At 39.2% G+C, this 25,839-nt stretch overlaps 1 protein-coding gene across 4 annotated transcripts; it reads right to left on the bottom strand.

The window, feature by feature from the left end:
* Window positions 1–818: 818 nt before the first annotated feature.
* On the bottom strand, window positions 819–20,207 carry NOL11 (nucleolar protein 11). 4 transcript variants are annotated; one of them, XM_033438848.2, is made up of 18 exons: window positions 20,033–20,207; window positions 17,650–17,763; window positions 17,477–17,533; window positions 15,788–15,936; window positions 14,588–14,645; window positions 14,127–14,271; window positions 12,562–12,750; window positions 8,817–8,893; window positions 7,528–7,651; window positions 6,946–7,034; window positions 6,052–6,126; window positions 5,414–5,598; window positions 5,119–5,244; window positions 4,734–4,949; window positions 4,207–4,285; window positions 3,595–3,687; window positions 1,393–1,500; window positions 819–1,233 (listed from the first exon to the last, which is right to left on the bottom strand). In XM_033438848.2, exons 1-18 carry the CDS (start codon window positions 20,171–20,173, stop codon window positions 1,117–1,119), a joined length of 2,142 nt encoding a protein of 713 aa, XP_033294739.1. In that variant the 5' UTR covers window positions 20,174–20,207; the 3' UTR covers window positions 819–1,116. The 4 variants fall into 4 exon arrangements, with proteins under 4 accessions (XP_033294739.1, XP_004275666.1, XP_033294740.1 ...); XM_004275618.4 differs by having other exon boundaries at window positions 4,734–4,964; window positions 20,033–20,204; XM_033438849.2 differs by lacking the exon at window positions 3,595–3,687 and having other exon boundaries at window positions 4,734–4,964; window positions 20,033–20,205.
* Window positions 20,208–25,839: the final 5,632 nt, after the last annotated feature.

Below are 25,839 nucleotides of genomic sequence, written 5' to 3'. Positions count from 1 at the left end.
GAATGACTAAGGAATTAACACAACATTGTAAATCAACTATACTTCAATAAAAAAAAAAAAAATGACAAGGGAGAACCTCTTTGTTAACTGCAACAGTTGTAACTAAACTTTACAGAGTGCCTGACCTAAATGAAGCCTTTCTCTAACGCAAATTAAGTTGAGCCATCAGGATTCTGTATAACATGGGCTCTAGAACCACAGTTGAACTTATATTATGCGCTAGAATTTACTGGAATTTAAAAAATATATATATTGTGACCTTTCAGGTTAAAAGAGGTTTCAAAATGATTTATTCAACAGAGACTTTCACAGCTCATAAATGTTTCAAGTTACTCTTGGGAAACTTAGTTCATCACCTGAAAAAGTGATTTCACTTTTAACAAAAATAAATTTGAGTTTATTTTTAAGAAACAAAAGCATCCATTTCTTCTACATAAAGCCTTTCGTTTGTCCTAAACCCGAGTTAAAACAGGAAATTCTATGGTCAAAAGAGACTTTTTTTTTTTTTACTATCTAGAAATATATTTCTGTAACTGAAATTAACATCCTAATCACAGAGATAATCTGAGGGATAATGTTCAAGCCCTGGGTATGTAAGAAGGTAGTGCAAGGAGGTAAAGAACCGGAGAGGATGGCAGGAGATAAGTACAGGCGTGTACAAGGCCCCTTCCCACCCTGCCTGTGGAAACGCCCTCTTCTGTCCCCCATGAACACAGATGAGCTGGGACAGCTTCCGACTGTGATAAAACCATGTTTTTCCTAGAATCACTGTTTCTTCAATGGTGGTTTTTTATTAAAAGAAGAACTATTCAAATGGATGGTAAGAAATTCAGCTTGTATCAATACACAAATATGTTTACTTAAAAACACCTCCGTTACATATTTTTAAAAGTTTCAGAATCTCTCCCCACCAGTGTCCATAAGCTAGAATAGCTTCACGTGAAACCTGCAGTCTGACCTAGGAGAATCAATAAGTGATGGTCTAGGTATTCGCTCAGACATTTCTCTTGTCACCGAAGAGACAGTCACAAACAAAACACATCTCTTGCCTGGTTGAGTAGGAAGAATCCACATAAAAGAGCTTCATAAAACGTCTATGAAGGAGAACTGGTAATATCAGAAGAGTTCCAGCACTTCAATTGAATATAATTCTCTATTAGTCTTTTCTTGATTTAATTTCTGTAGCTCACGAAAACTTACTTCAATCTTGTTGAGCTCAGAACAAATGCTTATCTAAAGAGAAAAGTTCCAAAATAACTTTTACCATAACTTGTACATATGGATAAGTCCTCCACAATTACTTAGGGCTATTCCAAGAAAAATTTTAATAAATTATAATTTTGGTGCTTCTTGGTTACAAACAGAATTCAGTATAATCAAATAATTACATACCTGGGATTTCACAAACTTGTAAAGACTTAACAGTAGCCTTTTTGCTTCTGGTATCATTACCACAACAGTAAAATTAGCATCTAGAAGTAGACATATCCAATCCATAATCTGAAGATAAACAGGAAAAGGAGTTAAGATTTTAAATTTAATTTTAGGTTAATTCACTTTACAAAGTCCATAATAGTATCAAACAGTTATAAGAAAAAATAAGTCTTCTTTACAGAAGTCTGAACATTTTAGAGATGAAGGAATTTCTAAGCAATCTAAAAAGCCTCTTTTCTGCTTTTCTACTTGTCATTTTACAAGCATAATTGGATCTTTTCCATCAGATTAATCAGTAAAAAGAAAGCCACAGTGATATTTAATCCAAGGGAGAGCTAGCACTTTTTATTTTAAAAAATTCTTGATAACTACTCGCAGCTACAAAAAAAAGAACCCACTCATCTCCTATTCTGAAATATACACTATGACCCAAGAATAAGGTGTCGTGTATTATAGATAAGGTACCAAGAACTAAAATAAAATTATTACTATACATTTATTAAAGTATCCTATGTAGTCTACACCATCAAATGGTGTTGTTAACATGCAAATATCAGTGTCATGAAAAAGCATTAAGGAAACCAACTATCCATTTGCAGGGAGGGGGGAAAGCTGATACCTATGTAACTCTCTACACCAAAATAAACTTTATATGTATCAAAGAGTTAAACAAAGAAAAGGAAAAGAAATGTACTAGGGGAAGACAGGGTGGCTATTTTTACACTCTTAGAGTGGGAAGGGCCTTAAGCATGGCGTACCCAAAAAGCAGCAGTAAAGGAAAAGCCTAACAATTTTGACAGCATGAAAATTAAAAACCCATCTATGGCAAAAATTACACTAAAGCAAGTAAAAAAGAGTGATAGGAAAAAAGTATTTGTAATACACTTCATAGAAACAGACTAATTTCTCTTAATATATGAAGAATAATTTATAAGGCAAAATGATAAAGACAGGAAATGCAATAGAAAAATTGGACAAAGAATCTGATTAGGCAGTACACAAAAAGGAATATAAATTGGCAAGAAATGATGGTCCACCTTTCTTATTATCAAAGAAATGCAAATTAAAATAAAACACTTACTTGTTACCTACTTGACTAGCAGAGAGTAAGGTCTCAGATCTTGGTGGCCATAGTACCTCTTGTCACAACCCTTTGGAAAGGTAGCCTGGCATTTTTGAAACTAAAAATGCATGCACCCTTTATCCAGTAATTTCACTAATGGGAATTTACCCAAGAGGTGTTCTCTCATAATATGCAAGAATATTTCTATAAAGATGCTCACTGAAAGTCTGTTTACAATAGCAAAAAACTGTAAGCAATTTAAATGTCAATCAATAGGGGACTAACAAATTAAGATTTTCTATAAAATCAAATAGTATGCAGTGGTTAAAAAGAATGTGGCAGATGTATATAGCCTGATTCAGAAAATGTGTAAAGGGCTTCCCTGGTGGCGCAGCGGTTGAGAGTCCGCCTGCCAATGCAGGGGACACAGGTTCGTGCCCCGGTCCGGGAAGATCCCACATGCTGCGGAGCGGCTGGGCCCATGAGCCATGGCCGCTGAGCCTGCGCGTCCGGAGCCTGTGCTCTGTAACGGGAGAGGCCACAACAGTGAGAGGCCCGCATACCGCAAAAAAAAAAAAAGAAAATGTGTAAAATGTAGCAATGAGTGAGAAAAAGACAAGCTGCAGAATAGCATGCACGTGATCTAATTTGCATTAGGAAGACAAGAGAAAGATAAGTTAAGGTACAGAAAGCAAATTTCTAGACATAAATGCAACTCTTAGTATTGGTTATCTCTAAGAGGGACTTGGGATTATTAGGTTATTAGGAGGACACTTATTATCACTCTCTCCCAATGAAGCTGAGGAAATTCTTGAAAAGGGTCACAATAAAGAATCAGTAATTTAAGATGAATTTAAGTTCCTTAGTATAGAATTATGGCTCTAAAAAATCCATCTACCAAATTGAGTGATCCACTCCAGTGGTTTGTGTACCTGGTGAGGGAGGAGGGTCGTAGGCACCATGAGACAGGGAGAAATCAGTTCCTGGATTCCAGATTCTGATACTATATATATATATATATATATATAAAAAAACCACCTTTTTTTCATTTAACATATTTTTCCCAGCATCAGATCAAAATAAAAAGATTACCTCACCTGGTTCAGGGTTGGAGGGTGTATTCCAGGAAGAGTCATAGTAGCATTTTCACTACACTTCAGATAAAGGAAATACAAATACTGGAGAAATAGCTAGGTGGTGGGGGGGAAAAAGAACAATCACTTTGATAGGAAAATTTTCTCTATGTAAAGCTAACAAAGAGACTGGAAAGAATTTTAAGAGGCTACTGAATTTAACTGTACATCAAACAGATATGCTAGACATCAGGGGACACATGAATCAAATACACTCCCTGCCATCAAAGGAGAGTTCATTTGGTTTGGGAGGGGTGGGTGAGGAGCTTATTTTGTTTGTAAATAATAAGTAGAGAAGAGAGAATCTTTCTCTGGGCAATTCTTTTTAGTTCCTACTTGTTTCTAACTTAGATGGATGAACCCGGCCTTCGGGTTTGGCACCAGGAACACGTCAAGCTCTGCCTCCTCCAGGTCACTCTAGTCTCCCAGGCACGATTTTTCACCCTGAGGGCTGGGAAATCTCTTACTCAGATGAAAGAACTTTATAACCTTTCGAATGCCCTAGAAGCTGCGTAGAGTTAAGGAGCAACACTTAACCCAGAAATAAAATCCTGTAGGATTCGTAAGAACACTCACAGTGATGTGTTGTGCTGGGATGTCCTTCAAATGAGGCAGAAGAAACGTCTCGCTATATGCTGAATGAAGAATTGCATTTCTACTTGGGAATAAAGGAAAATCTCATTTCAACCAATAAAGACTTTTCTACTGAAATAATGAGTAATTCCCTTCCCCAGTAACATTTTTCTAAATTTATACAAAAGTTCTACTTTTCTAGAAGAGTGTTACCACTGAACATTCTCCTCGTCACTAGAGATCATCTGGAATATTTTGCTATTATAGATAATTGGTGTTTATTCAGTATACTAATTTTTAGAAGTGATAGAGCTTCTATCTTAGTATAGCTTCTTAAATAAGAAGGTTTAAGTAAGTTGTTTGAACACAGCATTGAATGTAATCCATTTTCAAGCAGAAACTGAAAAAAATTGAAAAAAAGAAAAGGAAAAAACCACCTTAAATTATCTAATTACCCCTTAGTTTTTGCTTGGCATTGGACTACATCCCTGGGAAAGAGACAATACAAGGGAAATGGTTTCAAAGGATACAGTAGCGCTGCTCTTTTCCCTGTAACAGGGCATGAAGTGCTCTCCTCTGTTGCAGCCTGAGGCTTCTCAATCAACTCCTGAGCACAATTCTCACAGTTATCTTCTTCAGGATTGAAACCATTTTGAAGAATTTCAGTTTGTTGTTCTATTTCCCCATCTTGTATAGTAGCAGTATAGTCAGAAACTGACTCCATATTGATATCTGTTTCTTGAAGACTGTCATCACCAATGCTATCATATTAATTGAAAGCAGGAAATAATTCTTATAAGTAGTTGAACTTACTGGAAAATTTTTCATTTTCTAAGACTTTAAAGTTTTAGAAATAAAATAAAACAATAGATTAAAAATGCAGTGAAAGTAAAGGACCATCAGCTTCTAACTTACCTCAAGAAAATTTTTAAGCAAGCGCAGGTGACTGACTCAGGGATGTCAGGGAACTGCTGTAGGCAGAGCTGTAGGATCTGCACATCTGTCTTTTCTAAGGCAAACTCCATTAAGCCAGGGCACAAGCTAAGACCAAAAACATGAATCATTTATATATATTAAGAAACTCCCAATTGCAAATAATTCATAAGGCTTTTACAGAGTATAAAAATCAGAACTGCAAAAAACAAGGTCAAAAGAGTTATGTGTATAAAGTCTGGTGTACAGAAACATTTACCTGTATAGAAACATTTACCTGTAAGAAAGCACACGCGTTTGGATAAGCTGCATCAGACAGTTCCGAGGATAAAATGATGGTTCTGCTTTATATCTTCCCAGAAGTCCTATTACTACATCCCCAATAATAGTATGAAAGTCAGGGGTCCGCTTAACAGCCAAAAATTTACGTAGTTCTACTTCAATATGTTTTTCTGAATCTTTCTGAAAGGGCAGAAGTAAAGAGTTCAGTGTGGTACATTAATAAATGTCGCTCTGCACTTAAAAGTTCCTAGCTTAACATTGTCTTAAATCACTAACAGCATTCATGCATTCCTGTGAAACTGGAGTTGATACTACAATTTACTGGACAAAGACAAAATACAAAGAAGAAAAAAAAAACTCAAGGATTTAGAAATCAAAATTTCTAAGAAGCTAAATTACAAACATTCAATGCAAAGGTGAATGAGATATGAGGCCACCACCATCACACTGATCTCACAAAATGCTTAGTTAGAGTCAAATAAGCCAAAGCATCACTCTGACAACTTCAATATACTATACAAATGTTAGCCATAGCTCTAAAAATGATCACAAGAGGAAGACAGAATAAAAAGTACATAGGATTTCTTTTAACCATGAGTTGATTTTTCGTATTTCTAATATTTTAAAATTTACCTGTATGGCTGCTAAGAGTTGTGTGGATGGTGGGACCTCTGGCTGTACACTCACTTCAATTTTCCTTCTCCTTAACTGGAATTCAGTAAATTGATTAGGATCTCAAAACAACACAAAAGATGCAATAGACATTTAGAAGAATATAAAATGTCCCAAAGAGACTGGCACACTTTTGCTCTAATCACAAACTTTTTTTTTTACATTTATTTATTTTTGGCTGCATTGGGTCTTCGTTGCTGCGTGTGGGCTTTCTCTAGTTGTGGCGAGTGGGGGCTACTCTTCATTGCGGTGTGCGGGCTTCTCATTGCAGTGGCTTCTCTTGTTGCGGAGCACGGGCTCTAGGAATGTGGGCTTCAGTAGTTGTGGCATGCGGGCTCAGTAGCTGTGGCTTGCGGGCTCTAGAGCACAGGCTCAGTAGTTGTGGCGCAGGGGCTTAGCTGCTCCGGGGCATGTGGGAACAGACCAGGACTCGAACCCGTGTCCCCTGCATTGGCAGGTGGGGAATCTTAACCACTGCGCCACCAGGAAAGTCCATTCACAAGCTTTTTTAGGGTTTGGTTTTCTTATAGTGAAAAGTGGGTCTATTTCAACTTTTAACTTAAATATCTTTAAGGTTTTCATTTTTTCATAAATAAAATCTCTATACTCTATTATTACTAATTGCAAACTGGTCCATTTTTACACCTGGGTCTTACACACATGCCCATAAAAACTACTAGACGACATGTGTCACTTTCGGATAAGGGCTGTCAGGTTACTGGGTTCAAGCTTCAAATCACCCCATCATTAAGAGCAAGTTGTAAGAGTTGTACAAATATGAATTATTAAAATAATTCAGCCTTTTCTGTTTTTTAACATCTGTAGTAACATTTCTATTTCAACTACCAAACTTACGATTCTCTTTGACTGCTCTGAGTTCTGAGCTCCAAGTCCATATCCCTGTGATGTTTCCCAGTTTACAAAATGAGTCATGGCATGAATGTCTAAGAAAACACAGAACACACAATTTCTGGAATTTTTTGACCTATTGGTATTTACCCAGCCAATCAATCAAACAAAGAACAATAAAACAACAACCACTCACGCACAATTCAAAAGCGGCTTTAAAGTCCATTTCATTCTACCAATAACCTCAGATCAGTAAATCATAATATCCTAAAAGGCTATGTGCCCAACAGATGAGGCCACTGGTAAACCAAGGAGGGAAAAAGCATTTCTGATTTTGTCTGCAGGACTTTCCCGTTGCCCCTAAAGTCAGAACACTGGCGTTCAAAATGCAGCGTAGCTCTTTAACCTGCAGCAGTATCTGCAATGTGGACTGTTCCCAAGGTAGCTTCCTGACCAATAAAATCTGAATGAACACTGGCAAATTTCAACACTAAGAACAGGTTATGCAAACCGATAGCTGTGAAAATCTACATATCAAACTAGAAGTTTATAAATTGGTTTTTAGTAAAAAAACATTTAAGTTCCTACCTGGATCTTGACTATGCTTGAGTTTTCCAAGAGCACCTGCTAATGATGACACCTCACACTTGTATGGGATTACAGTTAGAAATTTTCCATGTAGCATAAACAAATTTTCCCCATGATACCAGAGCTACAAAAAAGTTATCAAAAATGTAAGCAATCCTTTTTCTCTTCTAAGATCTGATTCAACAAAGCCATATAACTTATAACAATAACTTGTGGTGGAAGTAATCTTAATATAACAGAAAAGGATAAGGTGAAGTTAAGCAACTTTCCAGAATAATCTCATATGTTCAATTTATTAATTGAGGTAGGTTTACAAAGCTCTTTATTTTTGCCCATGTCTGAATAAAGCATAATTTAAAGATAATTTCTTTTGACTCATAAAAATTTGATCAACACATATATTTAAAATAAATGAATTGTTTAAAATAAATATTGTCAGTATTACACATCTATTAACGTGATACTCACAAAGGCTACTGTAACACAGGCAAACTGTTTTGATGTACGAAATGAAAAAAGCAGAATTTAACAGTTTCTGTCTCATGATCTCAATTATAAAATTGTGAAACTGAGACAGGTATATGAACAAAAAGCTCAAAGGAACACGGAAATCAAAAGTGAAGTTTGTTAGAGCAGTGGAATTGTGAACGGCTAATCTTGTGAAAATTACTTGTTTAAATATAAATTAGAATTCTATGCTAAGAATCATAGTCTCCTTATCCTCTAAGTACAATGATCAACAACATCCCATATCTTGATTTATTTATATCTTATATTCACTAAACAACCAGTACTTACTGAGTACCTTTGTTAAGCACTGAAGATATGATGGAGAACAAAAAAGTCAAGGTCCCTTGCCTCAGGAAGTTTACAGTCTGGTCACCTTAAATTTTAATTCTTTAAGTATTCTTATGTAATTCCATGATAACATTTAACATATAACCTAAAAGACTAATTTATTAGGCAAAGTAACAGCCCTTGGATATAGCTCAAAATACAAAAGTAAAAAGATAAAACCAAAGTGAGATTAAAAAGTTTTGTTAACTAGCTAACTGTTCTCTCCTGATCTATAATTAGCTTATAATTTAGTCTTTTGAAAGTGACAAACATAAGGAAACTATAAAAATAACCAAATTAAATATAACCTCGCAGGTAGAAAATATTTCTTAATTTATTTTAGTCAAAACTGATAAAATATTTAGATCCGAAGAGGTCTCTTCCCTTACAGTCTATTTGTCAGACACAAAAATAAGTACATCTGAAAAAAACCCCAAAGTGCAAAAACTTACCTGACCGCTGGTCCCTTGTGGTAACTCTTTCGAAGTCTGTAGTGTTTGAAATTTTGTATTCCATATGGAGAGGCATTCTATAAAATAAGACATACAAATTCAGAAGTTGGGACTTCCCTGGAGGTCCAGTGGTTAAGACTCCGCGCTTCCACTGCAGGGGGTGCGGGTCTGACCCCTGGTTGGGGAACTAAAGATCCCGCATGCCTCGTGGTGCAGCCAAAAAATTAAAAAAAAAAGTCCCAAGTTCAGAAGTCAGCCAAATATAAATATATGGTGCTGAGGGTGAGGAGAAGGGAGGGAGGGAGGAGGGAAGTCATAGTTAAACACATAGGTCTTGCTTTATTAAGAACAAAAATGAGTAATGAAGACAGAAATTCACAGATATGAGATATCATGACAAGAAGTGGACACATATGCAGGCAGGGGGCATATGGGAATCTGTGTACCTTCCCCTCGATTTTGCTGTGAACCTCAAACTTCTCTAAAAAAATAAAGCATTTTTTAAAAAAATTAATGAATTTTCTATTGAAGTACAGTTGCTGCACAATATTACATAAATTACAGTTGTACAGTATAGTGATTCACAATTCATAGTTATTATAAAATACTGGCTTATTCCCCATGTTGTACACATATGCTTGTAGCTTATTTTATACATAATAGTTTGTACCTCTTACTCCACTACCCCTATCTTGCCCCTCCTCCCTTCCCTCTCCCCACTGGTAACGAGTTTGTCCTCTGTATCTGTGAGTCTGCTCCTTTTGTTGTACTCACTAGTTAGTTGTATTTTTAGGTTCCACATATAAGTGATGTCACACAGCATTTGCCTTTCTCTGTCTGACTTATTTCACTTCGCATGTCCTCCAAGTTCATACATGTTGCTGCAATGGCAAAATCTCATTCTTTTTAATGGCTGAGTAGCAGTCCATTATATATATATATATATACGTACACACACACACACACACAAATATATATACACACATACATATCTACACACCCACACCACTTCTTTACCCACTCATCTGTTGATGGACACTTAGGATGCTTTCCTATCTTGGCAATTGTAAATAATGCTGCTATGAACATTGGGGTCCAGGTATCTTTCTGAATTAGTTTGTTTTTTCAGATATATACCCAGGAGTGAAACTGCTGGGTCATATGGTAGTTCTACTTTTAGTTTTTTGAGAAACCTCCATACTGTTTTCCACAGTGGCTGCACCAATTTACATTCCCACCAACAGAGTACGAGGCTTCCCTTTTCTCCACATCCTCGCCAACACCTACTATTTGTGTTCTTTGTGATGACAGCCACTCTGACAGGTGTGAGGTGATATCTCATTGTGGTTTTGGTTTGCATTCCCCTGATGATTAGCGATGTTGAGCATCTCTTCATGTGTGTGTTGGCCATCTGCATTTCCTCTTTGAAAAAATGTCTATCCAGTTCTTCTGCCCATTTTTCAATTGGGTTGTTTTTTTGACTTTGAGTTGTATGAGCTGTTTATATATGTTGGATATTAATCCCTTATCAGTCATATCATTTGCAAATATTTTCTCCCATTCAGTAGGCTGTCTGTTCGATTTGTCAATGTTTCTTTTGCTGTGCAAAAGCTTTTAAAATTTAATTAGGCCCCAATTGTTTATTTTTGTTTTTATTTCCTTTCTGTTAGCATACAGATGCAAAAAACTATTGCTGTGATTTATGTCGGAATGTTCTGCCTATATTTTCCTCTTAAAAAAATAAAGTCGGGCTTCCCTGGTGGCGCAGTGGTTGAGAATCCGCCGGCCAATGCAGTGGACACGGGTTCGATCCCTGGTCTGGGAAGATCCCACATGCCGCGGAGCAACTAAGCTTGTGTGCCACAACTACTGAGCCCACGTGCTGCAACTACTGAAGTCCGCACGCCTGGAGTCCGTGCTCCACAATGAGAGAAGCCACTGCAATGAAAAGCCCACACACCGCAACGAAGAGTAGCCCCCGCTCGCCGCAACTAGAGAAAGCCCACGTGCAGCAACGAAGACCCAACACAGCCAAAAATAAATAAATAAAATTTTAAAAAGAAAAAAGGGGCTTCCCTGGTGGCGCAGTGGTTGGGAGTCCGCCTGCCGATGCAGGGGACGCGGGTTCGTGCCCCGGTCCAGGAGGATCCCACATGCCGCGGAGCGGCTGGGCCCGTTAGCCATGGCCGCTGAGCCTGCGCGTCCGGAGCCTGTGCTCCGCAACGGGAGAGGCCACAACAGTGAGAGGCCCGTGTACCGCAAAAAGTAAAATAAATAAATAAATAAAAATTATTAAAAAGAAAAAAGAAGTCAATACAGATGCTGCTATGGAAGGCTCTCTATGATATCTCAGGTAAGTGGATAAATTAAGGTATACAACAGAGGATAAGGTATGCTACCATTTGTGTAAAAAGAGGAAGAAAAATAAGTAGTAGTATTTGCATATATTTTAAAAAACTCTGGAAAGAGACATGGGAAACTTTACTGAGGTTACTGAGTTTTTTGGGGGTTAGACCAGGAACTAGAGAAGGAGGATGGGGGTTGAGAGAGGAGAAGCACAGCTTGGTAAAGTGGCTAAAAGCCAGGACTTAAGAACGGTAAGATATATGGCATAAGAGTCAACCTGCTTGGGTTGAACCCTAGTTCCACTACTTAGTTACCTAACATCTCAGTTTCTCATTTGTAAAATAAGGGTGATAATAACTAGACTTTCTCTCATAGGGTTATTGGAGGATTAAATGACACAGATAATGAAATAATACAAGTAAAACACCTGGCACAGGACAGTATACCATAAGTGGTAGCTCCTATCTTAAAAAGAAGAAACAAAACAAAATACACAAGGATGGCCATATCAAGTTTGTAGTCAATAGGGAGCCTGGCCTGAATAAAGCAGAGAGTTCTTGCTTTGAAATTGGGAGAAGAGACTGGAAAACGTGGACAGGGTCTAGACTGTGGCGAGAGTTGAATGCTAAACCATAGATTTGGAGTTTTATAGTGTAGGCTGGGAGACCCCAACCTTGCACTAGCCAGGAACAACTGTGTCCTTCATGATAGACTACAATTGTCTGTGTGGGGGGGGTGTTTGGGGGTGAGGAGGTGAGGTGATGATGAAAATCCTGCTCTGAAGTCACAGAGACAAAAGGCACACTAGGGCTTCCCTGGTGGCGCATTGGTTGAGAGTCCCCCTGCCGATGCAGGGGACACGGGTTTGTGCCCCAGTCTGGGAAGATCCCACATACCGCGGAGTGGCTAGGCCCGTGAGCCATGGCCGCTGAGCCTGCGCAGCCGGAGCCTGTGCTCCGCAACGGGAGAGGCCACAACAGTGAGAGGCCCGCGTACCGCAAAAAAAAAAAAAAAAAAAAAGGCACACTAGTAGTCCCCAAATTTCAAGCTGTCTAAGACTAATGAATTTATATTCTGCTAAAATGTCACCAAGGTATGAATTCAATCCTCTACTGCAAGTCTTACCAATGTTTCCAATGCCTACAGGCTGGCACAGATATTTGCAGTTTTTATTTAAGACACTGGTGACAAGCAAGGTAGTGAGTGATATAGGAAATGTTTTAGAGAAACTGATCAAGGCAAGATGAAATCAAAGACCTATTCAAGAATTAGGAAGCTACAGTGAAAAAGAGAATGAATTAGGGTGGTAATAAATAAATGAAAAAGAAAGAGGAGACTTAAAAGTTCACTTTGATGGAAAAAATCCAAAGGACTTCTTAACTGATTGGATTTTAGTTACCCTTAGAAGCTGATAGTGGTGGTCCCAGGACTGCTACGTGATCTTGATCCAGGATGGTGAGTGCAACACCACTTCGAGCATTGCCAGACACCACGGACTTGAGCAACAGTGATGGAACTACCCTCTGATTTTTTTCTGGGTCACTTGGATGTACTGGTATCAAGGTTTCATATACACATCCATCAGAGCCTGTTGGAAACAAGTATTTATTGTTCCTTATTGGATAAATGATAGTTCTATATCTGTTATAATTAAATGTACTAAGTTGTTAATAAGATTTTACCAATTTGATAGAGAATCCAACCAGAAAAATAAACAAATGTAATAATCACATCACTCTATGCTTTCCCATAAAGAATATACTACAAACCTAAAGTTGATGGAGGAGAAATATTAATAAAAATCTCAGTAAGAAATGTCATGATAACCATGAAATAAAAATTGTAAATATCTGTAATAACTTAAAATATGAGGGGACTGCCAGGAATACAGACAATTCAATCAGTAAAAGGCTGTATCTCTTATTAGAAATTAATTAGCATTCTGGTCTAAATATTACATTTCTTGTTACTCCAGCACCCTCAAACCTTATTAAATTGCTGGGTTTTGTAGGTCAATTGTATTTTTGGCAATTTCATGTGGTTCTAGCTATGTTACATGAAGATTTTATGACCCTTTGGTTCAGATTCCCTTACTTCAATGTTCAAAAGCTAAAACATAACTCACAAACTTCTGTGTAACAATTAATATGTCCTATAGGTTAAACTTTAAGAAAACCAGTCCTTCTTAAGCAAAGATATTAAGCGGATTCCAATGACTCTCTAGACATGATGAACGAAGGGAGCCTTTTTCTTAACAGCCACTGCAAACGTTTGCACATTGAAAAACTTCACAAAGATTTTAAACTGTGATAACATGAAAATGTTTCCTAAATACTGCTCTGTTTCTTCCTCCCTTAACCTTCCCAAAACAACTTCAAAAGAAGCCATAAAGGGCTGGGGGGAGAGAAGACCACAAAGGCATTTTTTCCCCCAGATGCATAAGACTGGGATTAAACCTCAGAACATTAAGTAGAGGTAAACTCCCAGGAATTAAAAAATAATCTGTAAAATGGTGGCTAGTAAGAGTCCAAGACTGCTCTGTTAGTGTCCTTTTACCCACCTGTCTCTGTCACTGCTCAAAAGAATGGCACACTATAGGTTGGAAAAGAGGAATGGGGAGGCCATGCAGTACCAACCTTAGGTATTTCATGGTTCACTAATTACAATATCAAAAAAACTGGACTTATCATAATAAAGAGTGATTTTTCCTTTTTTATTGGTATTATATTATTTATTGCTTATGATAAAATTTTAAGACATAAAATTTACCTGCAGAGAATTACTGACCTATTGCGTGACTTGACATGGCAAAATGCAAAAAGTGAAGGTATAAATGCTTGTAAGGAAGCATGGAAAGGGAAATACTACAACAGAAAACTGTAAAAACTGAAGACTCGAACTTAAAACACTATCCTGTAATACCCCTTTATTTATAAACGCTGAAAGTTTAAAAAAAATACTTACTTAATGACATCAGAGAGATGAATTTCCGATGCACAGATGTACTAAAACTCTGTGTAACCGATTTTTCTTCTTGTCCAAGTAAAAGTGTGTATTTGCTTAGGATACGTGAGTTAAACTTTTGTACATAAGCAAAGTAATTTCCATGCTGGAAAATAAAAAGTTATTTTATTTAAAAAATATTCCCATTTCCACCAACTATATTTAAATGTTGAGACCAGCTGTTGCCCCACTGTAATTACTTTAATGAGTGCTTAAAAACCTCTTGTCCAATTAAATTTAAAAAGTTATAAAATATATTTAATTCAGGCATAGAAATAATTATAACTAATAGATTTTTCAGTATTTTAAAAATATATTAAAATTTTCTGAAAGAAATACCAAAGTCCAATTTTAGTTTTAAAAATCATACAGATGACTCTGAAATGTCACAAAATGGGCCAGGAATTAAAGATATCGCTTACTTTTTCAGTAATAAAAATCAGCACAGGATGCCTAAATACCATAAAAAACTTTGTCCACCTAAAAAAAGAAAAAGAAACATTATAAAATGCAAAATCACCAGTTGAAACACACCATCAATCTAAATTTAAGAGATTATCTTTTATTAAATATTTTTTAGAGCCAGAGAGGTAGCAGAGAACACTTAATTCAGTGTTTCAAAATATCTACCACAGGGACCTAGAAGGCATTCCTCCGTCAAATGCATCTCTGGATTAAATGCAAGTTGCTGAGCTTCCCAGAACTTTAAAGACAATAACGTGAACTATAAAGTACCAAGGGCATGTAAGACAAGATGCAGTGTTCCCCAAACTTAATTGACCCACCCCTCCTTTTTTCAGAGTCATTTTGGGGCCTAGTGTTCTCAGGAAAACATTAGCATCTCACCTGCCTTCTTCAAGTGACAGCGGGAACTGAGGCATAGGGAGGGTAAAGGGCCTGTAACCAAGGCTGCACAGCCATTTTCTGGCAAAGTGGGGATTAGAACCCAGATTCTCTACCTATATCTTTTTGCGTAAAGATTTCCTCCAAATACAGTTGCTCACACTTTAGAGGCATTCATTGGGTCTAAGATATAACTGGTCACTGTCCACATTGTTGAGTGACTACGTACAAGTCTTTGCTTGGACCTTTAAAGATTTAGTTTACATCAGGTGGGCCAGGAGGGGCAGCAAGTTAACCAAACAGGAAATGGGATGAAAGAATAGGGATTGGATAGATGTAAAACTGTGAGATTTCCTTCTATCATTTGTGCGAGTCATTTCCCAAGTTTTATTCCAGGATCTGGGAAAGAAGGGGTCTCAAAGCATTATCCTGATTCCACTAACAAGCTGCACATTTCTTCAGGCGAAAGGGTTCTGACCTTGGCAGTCAGGGCTATATGACAGAAGATTCCAGTCTTGTGGGATTACTCACTTAATTTTCAAATAACTGACTATCCAGTTCTGTTATTAGGACAGGACTCATTTGGCCCCAGTTTCCTCAATCACTTATCACGCCAGAGGCTTTTGAGGGATGTGATTTTGGCTACTGTCTTTTAGACGGTTTTCAATCAGCTTACTTTTATCATGTTTATAATCAAAATACTTTTGAACAAGGCAAAGAATATAAAAAACACAGAGTGCATTTTCTTTTTGGTAAAAATTACAAGTATTAGAACTTACTTAATCACTTCTTCATCAGAGATAACAGTTTCAATTTTCTGCTGGGGCTCTGCAAGCAAGGCCTCTAAACCACGAATGGCACCTTCCTTGAACAGCACCAAGGGTTCTGTCCCCTGTATTGAATGTATCCTATATACCTCAGCGGACAACTAGAAGAACATAAAAACATTTAAATTTTTATTCTAAAGGAACTGCCACCTAATAGAATCAGGACATTTATAGAAGGCTTATCTTTTTTTTTTTTTTTAAATAAACTTATTTGTTTATTTTTGGCTGTATTGGGTCTTCATTGCCGTGCGTGGGCTCTCTCTAGCTGCAGCCAGCAGGGGATACTCCTCGCTGCAGTGCGCGGGCCTCTCATTGCGGTGGCCTCTCTTGCTGCGGAGCACGGGCTCTAGAGCGCAGGCTCAGTAGTTGTGGCTCACGGGCTTAGCTGCTCCGCGGCATGTGGGATCTTCCCGGACCAGGGCTCGAACCCGTGTCCCCTGCATTGGCAGGCGGATTCCCAACCACTGCACCACCAGGGAAGTCCCGGAGAAGGCTTATCTTTAAGGGACTGATTTGCTTTCATTTTTACTCAATTTTGTTTCATAATTATGTATGGTTCCAAAGTTAAATCTAACATAAAATACATTCAGAAGTCTAACTTTTGATCCTATTCTCTATCCTCTCCCCTGCTCACCCCCATATGTAATCACTTTTATTCATTTCTGGTTTATCTTTCCACTGTAAATACTGGAGGTTAGGCTATAACCTGGGTCTCTCAAAACTGGAGGTGAGGAGAGGTACAAACAAAGGCACTAATGCAGAGTTATAAGCGGTTCTGGTATTAGAAAAAGAAAGATGCCATATATAAATACATGAGCCACACACATATATATATGTTTGTGTGTGTGTGTATGTGTGTATGTATGTATGTATGTATACATAGCCTGCAAGCCCAGGAAAAGAAGTTAACACCATATGTAGGATTAAAAAAACAACAAAAAAAACCCATTGTGTAAAATTCAGGATCGTGTTACTTCAGGGTAAACAAAATGACTGGAGCCAGGTGGCAGCACAGGTAGCTGGCTAGAGGTTTCAAGGGTCCGGGTGACAACTGTGGTTGTATGTGAATCAGCTCTGTTGTGAACCAATTCTAAAATATGCCAATTGTATTTAGAGTTAGACATTTAGAGCCATAAAGAACTTTCAAGATTAACCTAGTTAGAGATCTTCATTTTATAAGACAAAGTTAATTAACATACTTTAGGTCATTAGGAGAAAAGGAACAGTTAGTCATGGTTCTTTTTCACTGCAGTATGTGCCACTTTAAAAATGTATAATGCATAAAACTTGCAGGGTCTGTTCTACCTATTTTAAGAAAGAGAACAATGAAGTTCATTTGCTCTTGCAAGGGACACACCACAAACATTTAAACTCATGGAAATAACTATAAATGTATCATTCATGAATTATTTAAATCCTCAACCTCATATGAAAATAACATATCGTGTAACATTTTATAACATATTAACTCATAAGTTGAGACATTTTACCAAGACATACTGTAGGATAGCTAGAATGAAAAACTGGTTATAACCTTTATGTCATGTTCACAGATACTTTAAGATAAATAACTGCTACATTACAAATTATTCCGTCTCACCAATAAACTAAATAAATGTGTTGGAAAATCCGAAGACTTACTGTCGCTTTAAATACTTTATCCAGGTTTACGTCTTCATTATTCCATATTCTCAAGACCTGAAATAAAAACATACAAGTTAAAAAAGCATTCCAATTTCCATTTACATACAACATGAATAGTTAATAAAATTTGATTTGTTTTGTATATATTATATAAAAGTTTTAAAACTCACCTTATTATCATGTACAACAATATACTCTCCAGTTTGAAAGTTGCACACAGCTGGACATGTTATAATTTGACCTTGTTTCACTGACCAGCTCCCCAAGGGTTTCTGATCAGAAACCTAATGAAATGAACATACAATATTCAAAAAGTCAGTTTCAGACATTAAAGCAATTAAATTTACATTCGGAAGAAATCATTAAAACGATAGCATTTAACAAATCTCCTAAATTAAAACAATAGCTAGTCACAAAAAGACAAATACTATGTGGATTCCACTGAAGACAGAAAGTAGAATGGTGGTTGCCTGGGGTTGGGGAAATTGGGAGTTATTATTTAATGAGAACAGAGTTTCAGTTTTACCAGATGAAAAGAGTTCTGGAGATGGATGGTGGTGATGACTGCACAACAATGTGAATATATGTACTTAATACCCTGAACTGTACACTTATAGTCATTAAGATAGTAAATTTTGTTATGTGTACTTTACTACAATTTAAAAAAAAACTTTAAAAGAGTAGTTAAAATGAAAATATAAGTTCCTAAAGTGAAAATAAGTAAATTAATATCGGCACTTTGATAATGAACAATATTAGTATATTTAAAAAACTGATGCAGTTGTGCCCTCGAACAGGGGCATGAGAAACAGAATAAGGATAGCTGGCATCATGCCAATTCTAATCAGCCACTCTATTCCTATGCAGGAACTGCAAAAAGTCCACTTGACAGCCAGGTAAAAACCAATGGTGTCTTCAGAAGCATCAAAACAAGCAAACAGTATAGTGTACTGTTGGCAACCTGTTCCCCAAACTTCAAAGCAGACAGCTAGCTTTTTTTTTAATTGAAGTATAGTTGTTGCACAATATTATATAAGTTACAGGTGTACCATCTAGTGATTCAGTTTTAAAGGCTATACTCCACTTACAGTTATTATAAAATATTGGCTATATTCCCCCTGTTGTACAATATATCCTTGTAGCTTATTTTATACATAACTGTTTATACCTCTTACTCCTGTATCCCTATTTTGCCCCTCCCCCCTTCCCTGTCACCACTGGTAACCACTAGTTTGTTCTCAATATCTGTGAGTCTGCTTCTTTTTTGTTATAATCACTAGTTTGTTGTAGTTTTTAGATTCCATACATAAGTGCTATCACAGTTTTCGTCTTTCTCTGACTCTCTTCACTTAGCATAATGCCCTCCATGTTGCTGCAAACAGCAAAATTTCATTATTTTTTTAATGGCTGAGTAGTATTCCATTGTATAGATGTACACCACTTCTTTATCCATTCATCTATTGATGCACGCTTAGGTTGCTTCCATATCTTGGAATGGAAGATAATAAATAATAATAAATCATGCTTCTATGAACACTGGGTGCATGTATCTTTTCGAATTAGTGTTTTTGTTTTTTGGGGTTTTTTTTGGATATATACCCAGGAGTGAAACTGCTGGGTCACATGGTTGCTCTATTTTTAGTTTTTTGAGAAATCACCATACTGTCTTCCATAGTGACTGCACCACTTTACATTCCCACCAACAGGGTACAAGGCTTCTCTTTTCTCCATGTCCTCACCAACATTTTTTTGTGTTCTTTTTGATGACAGCCATTCTGACAGGTGTGAGGTGATATTGTGGTTTTGGTTTTCATTTCCCTGATGATTACCGATGTTGAGATACCCAACTTCTTAAAGACACAGAAAACTGTTCAGCAGCTCACATAGAAAGAATTACTTTCTATGGAACCACTAAAGTTTAGAAAATGTTTAGAAAATGTGCTAAAGCAGTCCTTAGGCTAAATGGGGGGCGGGGTGTGTAGAATTCAAGGGACGCAAATCCAGGATTCACAGGGTGAACCATAGCTGGAAACAGGTCACTCGGAATCAAGATGCCTACTAAACTGCCAAGAAAGCAAAAAGCCAAAACAAAACACCGACAAAACTTTCCCTCTTAATGAGTGAGTAAGAAGCGTACGGACACAAGGTTAAAGCACTGTTTCTGGCAGTGACACCTTCTCCCACCCAACCAATCTCCGTTCAACCCTTCTGCGGGCAGCTGGGGTTACAGAGACCCCAGAAGGGGATCTTAGCAAGGATATCTCCGGGAGATATGAAGCGAAAGCACAGGTTTCCTCTCCTTTCCTTTCCTTTCCGAATCTAGCCCACGTGCACTTAGACGCTCTGCCACCTGCAATTCGGAAATATGCCTCTCCGGGAAAACAACCGAGTCAGATTCTAGACCTCATTCAGCGTCCCCAAAAGGCCACAACGGCTCTCCGCTAAGCCCGCTGCAAGACCTCTTTCCAAAGCTGTGAGAAACCTGAGGTTCCGGCTCCGAACTCAGAAAGGGGCGAGACAGCAGCGGGGGCGCTCCGATCCTATTGCTCTCACCTTATAGAGGATGACGGTCCTGCCGCTGTCCGTCACTAGAAACTGGTCTGTTTTGTCGCCCTGCTCCACTCCAAGGGGTCCGTCAGGCCCGGAACCCAGCGGTACCGCAGTCAACGTGAAGCCTTCCTCCAAGGCTGCCATTTTGGTCCAACTTACGGAAGGCCGCGCGTCCGTCCCGGCAGGCTTCGCGCTTTCTCTCGTGAGAACTGGATTAGTTCTCGCCGACTGGATTAGTCACTCGCTAACTGAGATACCTGCTCGTTGAGCCTGCGACCTCTGGCGGGTAGAGATAGCTAGCGGCGCCGCGGACGCCGTCGGGTAGGCGGGGCCTGGAGTTTGCGTCTAGACTCCGCTTCCCAGGCCACACCGCCGAGTCCCGGTGTACTGCTCTAGACGGGAAAGAATGGGCGGGCGGGGGAGATCTTACCTGTTAGGTACTGCATCCGCTGCCCCTTATTCAGCTACGGACTTGAGAGGCTGAAGGATGAGCGTGGCAAGTGGCCCAATATAAATAAACTAGATTTTTTTATTTGAAGCGAACTCTGGGAATTACTAACACGGCTTCATAGAACAGTGTCCGAAAGGAAAAATATTTCTCTCTTCAGATTAACTCTTCATAACGTGCTGTACCTAACTGAAATGCCTAATACCCCCTGCTTCTCAGAACCCGCCACAAAGGTCTAGTCTGCAGCCTTTTGGGCCTCCCAGGTTGTCTGTCCCCCCTGGCTCTCTGAGCACCCGCGGGGAAATATCTCCAGGTTACAGGAAATTCAGACTTGTCTGATGAAGCAGGTGACGTTCAAGATCCCTCTGGGCAATTTTTGGCAAGACCATTTCTGAGAGAGATTTTTAAGATAAACATGACTGATTCAATCAATAATATAAAAACTCAAAACAGATAAATTATGCATGTTCTTAGGGCGAAACCACGTAAACAGGCAATTATTAACAGATATGTACTATGTGCTACATCACAAAGCAAAATGCCTCCACATCAGTTTAGATTAAGCATCCACACGGATCACCTTGTGTGTGTTTGCTCGTGGCCACAGCTTTATAACACAGGAGATAGGAGATTATGCAGCTATTATGAAAGAATCAAATGCCTACAGTAAATTCTTTTTTTTTTTTTGGCCTCACCATGCAGCATGTGGGATCTTAATTCCCCGAACAGGGATGGAACCTGTACCCCCTGCAGTGGAGGCATGGAGTGCTAAACACTGGACCGCCAGGGAATTCCCTACTGTAAATTCTTAATAAGGCTAATAGGTCTTTTTTTTTTTTTTTTTTTTAATTTTTTTTTGGCTGCGTTGGGTCTTTGTTGCTGTGCGCGGGTTTTTCTCTAGTTGCGGCGAGCGGGGGCTACTCTTCGTCACGGTTTGCGGTCTTCTCATTGCGGTGGCTTCTCTTGTTGCAGAGAGTGGGCTCTAGGCACACGGGCTTCAGTAGTTGTGGCTCACAGGCTCTAGAGCGCAGGCTCAGTAGTTGTGGTGCACGGGCTTAGTTGTTCCGTGGCATGTGGGATCTTCCTGGACCAGGGCTTGAACCCGTGTGCCCTGCAATGGCAGGCAGATTCTTAACCACTACGCCACCAAGGAAGCCCTAATAGGTCTTTTTTTTTCAAAGTGCCTAAGGAGGTTGACTTTGAATTTGTGGCCCCTTTGTTATTTGGAAAAGAAATACAGTGATTCAGCCTAGACATCCTGGCCTCTGTGAAACCTTTCTTCTTCTCTCAGCACAGTCTCTACTGAACCGTGTTTTGCACCTACTGCCCATGTTTGACATGCCGGGCTAGGCACCTCCTCCTCCAGGATGTCTTCCCTGACTGAGACTGAATTAAATGTCTGATTCAGGGCACCTGTGTTATTGGTACATCCAGTACTGGAATAGCCCAGTTACTCATGTATTTCCCGCATTACGTTTATTTCTTTGAAGGGACTCTGGATTTATCACTAGTATCTGGCATAGTGCCTGTCCCATTAATATTTGGGGGGCTAATGAATAAAGAGTGAAAGTTCACTCATAATTCTGTACGTGTGCTTTCCCTCTTCTTCAGCTTGAAGACTTTAAAACAGGGGTTCTCAAACTTTGTGATTTCAGGATTCCTTTACACTCTTAAAAATTATTGATGACTGCAAAAAGCTTCTGTTTTTATGAGGTATATCTATTGATATTAACTGTATTAGAAATTAAAAGTGGGGAGTTGAGAAATATGTATTTATTCATTTGAAAATAATAAATGTAAACACGTTAACATAAATAATAGGACTTCCCTGGTGGCGCAGTGGTTAAGAATCCGCCTGCCAATGTAGGGGACACAGGTTCAAGCCCTGGTCCAGGAAGATCACACATGCCGTGAAGCAACTAAGCCCATGTACCATAATTACTGAGCCTGAGTTCTAGAGCCCCTGCTCCGCAACAAGAGAAGCCACTGCAATGACAAGCCCACACACCGCAACAAAGACCGAACACAGTCAAAAAAATAAATAACTTTATATAAACATAAATAACATTTTTATAAAAAATAATTTGAGAAACAATTTAGTGAGAAGAGTGGCATTGTTTTACATTTTTGCAAATCTCTTTAATGTCTGGCTTAATAAAAGGTAACCAGATTCTCATATCTGCTTCTGCACTCAGTCCATTGTGGTATCACATGTCATACCATACCAAAAGAGCTCCGTAGTACTCCCCAAAAGGAAAATAACATCTGAAGAGTTTGTCTTCATGGACTCTCTGAAAGGGCCTCAGGACTGCCAAGGGTTGTACTCAGACTTGCACTTGAAGAACAAGTATAGGGATCAAGTTTACCTGCCTGGGAAGGGTGAGATAAAAGTTCCTGGTTCCAGAAAAGAGAGATGGAGCAACCTTTCCTGAGTTCTGGAGTCTGGACTAGGTGTAAAGACCCTGAGGGAGTCAAAAGAGGAAGAAAACGTGGGAGGGCTTTCACCTTGGAAGTGAAAACTAAGCCCCACCTTCCTGGTACCCAAGAGACCTTAGGGCAAGGAAAAGAACAGCTGCTCTAGGAAGGCTACTGAACTTCTTACAGACGCTAATTGGAACAACTCTGACTCTTATTTTTAGCCCTAGAAAAGATTATGCGACTGGAGATAGATCTTTCAATTTTCTTTGTTTCTTTCTCTTTTTGGATTAGTGTTATGAACTAAATTGTGTCCATCCTCCCACCCCACCCCCCAACTCAATTTACCTGTTTCCTTTTCATCACAGTTTTAAACTATTTTATCTATTTATTTGCTCATTAGCTAGGCTCCCCGACTGTATCATAAGCTTCTTGAGGGTAGCCGGTCCCTATCTGTCCTCCTTGCCTATGCATCCTCATTTCCAAGCACTTCGTAGGCACTCAGTAAAAAATGTGCCATTTGATTGAACAAATCACTTTACATCTTTGTATTCATGGCACCAGCAGTTGTATCTGATCCATATAAAGAGTTTAATACATGCCTGTTGAATAAATCACCCTTATATGGCAAGCCATTGTAATAAATGGGAAGCGCACTTGACCCATTAGGATAAAGTAAGACTTAACAGATTGAGAAACCCAGGACTGCACTGGCATGTTTGTCCATAAATTTGAGTCTAAGAAGATCGCAGTCCTTTTTGGAAGGACACCAGCTGTAATGAGGGCACTAGGAGTCTTCTGCAACCTAGCCTAAGATAAGAACGGGTCAAAGTGTTCCACTTCCAAGATGAATCGATGCAAGAGCAAGGCCTGGCTATCCATCACTGGTTAGAGACGTTTAAGGGCTGGTCTGCAAAGGCAGCTGTGACCCTGTACATTTTAATGTGAGCTGTGGATGTTCATTCTATCTGGATTGTTTGTCATGTTTATGCCACTTGGCTGCCTAGCTATGAAGGCTGGGGGAAGATACTGCCTCTCACATTCAATTCCTAGAATAGAATCAGGTGATAAATATACAATGAATAAGCCTAATTATATAGTAGGGATGCCTGCCCATATTCAAAAGGGAGAATGTTACCCATTATAGATTCTTCATGGAAGGTTGCCAGTTGATGACTTGTGCATTGCTTGAATGGGATATAGTAAATTCTTTGCCAAAGGAACATTTCTAGAAGCACCATTCTGAGAACAGGATGGATGGTAGATATAAATATTCTACCAAATCTGCACATTATATGGAAGTTTTCTTTCTTTTTTTTTTTTTTTTTGCAGTACACGGGCCTCTCACTGTTGTGGCCTCTCCCGTTGCGGAGCACAGGCTCCGGACGCGCAGGCTCAGCGGCCACGGCTCACGGTCCCAGCTGCTCCGCGGCATGTGGGATCTTCCCAGACCGGGGCACGAACCCGTATCCCCTGCATCGGCAGGTGGACTCTCAACCACTGCACCACCAGGGAAGCCCTGTATGGAAGTTTTAATGGTGCTTAAATAAAGGTTTAAGTTACTCTGAGTTATGTTTTCCAGTTTTAGAATCTCAAAATGCCTTTGAGGCCACAGAAATGAACTGGACAATATTACTGGCACTCAGGCAGACACCTCTGAAGATGTTTCCCACAGCAAATATCAGAGATAAAGGAAGAATCTAAGCTCTTTTTTCATAATCTGTATACATTTCAGTCTAATGCTAGTGCCCTCCCACTGAATGCCAAAACCCAATGGCTGTGTTTGGAATTTGAGGTCAAGCAAGCATTTGTAGTTTAATTGTAATAGGATGATAGGGAAATGGGAGAAAAGACCTGGGTTGAGGGGTTTTAGATGGGTGGGCAGAGTCAAATGCTCACAGAACCCAACAATCTTCAGGAAGAGTTTGGGCTGGGCAACTTGTCATCACCAGGGGTCCAAGTTGAAGTCAGAGGAGCCCTGAACAGTGACCAGAGCTCTGGAAAAGGGAGTGCTGGCAGGTGAATGAATAAACACCCTGAGAAAGGTCTGGCCACCGGAAGTAGTTTCCAGTCACTGGACTGAGGATCAGGGTGAAGCAACAGCAGGACAGGGCTTCAGATCTGGTTGGAAAACCCTGAAACTTCTCCCTTGTCTCCCAGAGCCAAACTGTACCAATGCATTTGTTCATTTCCCAAATACTGATGAGGGCCTAGGAGCTGTGAATTCCGCAGCGAAGGAGACAGGGGAAGTTCCTCATCTCAGAGAGCTCGCAATCCAGTGGTGGGAGACAATCTGCTCAAGAAAAGTCTCCCTAAAGATGAGACCTTTCCACTGAGATTTGATGGACAAGAAGGGGTCAGGTGAGGGGGAAATTAGATGATGATGAGATTGAGGCAGGCAGAGACCTTAATTTTGTAGGGCTCTCTGTAAGCTGGATGAGGAGTTGGCATATTCTAAATGCAATAAGAAGTCATTGAAGGGTTTTAAGCTAAGGTCTGACTTCTGTTTCGAAAAGATCATCCTTGCTCCCAAGTGGAGAATGGTTCAGAGGTGAATAAAAGTAGAAATAGATATACCAGTCTCGAGGCTCTGGCATTCTTCTAGATGCAACAGATGGTGGTTTGTGGTAGGTGCTAATAGTGGAGATAGAAAAAAAATGCCCCAATTCAGGGTGGGCAGGGTCAACAGGATGGCGGATGGATTGAGTGTGGCAGTGAGAGGAAGAGAGGAATTAAGGGCATGTTTTGCCTTGAGGGACCAGGTGGGTTGGGATGTTCTTTACTGACACGGGGAAGGAGATGATTTCTCAGGGAGTGGTTTGAGGAGGTAGACCCAGAGTTCTATTTTGACTGTGTTCAGTTTGAGATGCCAAATAAGTGGGTAGCTCATCGGATCCTGGCATTCCTGGCAGAGGCTCAGGTTGGAGATGTAGGTTTGGGCCTCATC

The sequence above is a fragment of the Orcinus orca genome, chromosome 19, assembly GCF_937001465.1.
Source record: "Orcinus orca chromosome 19, mOrcOrc1.1, whole genome shotgun sequence".
Classification (NCBI taxonomy): Eukaryota; Metazoa; Chordata; class Mammalia; order Artiodactyla; family Delphinidae; genus Orcinus; species Orcinus orca.
Note: the sequence above shows the minus strand (reverse complement) of the source record. Positions and strands in the feature narration are given on the sequence as shown.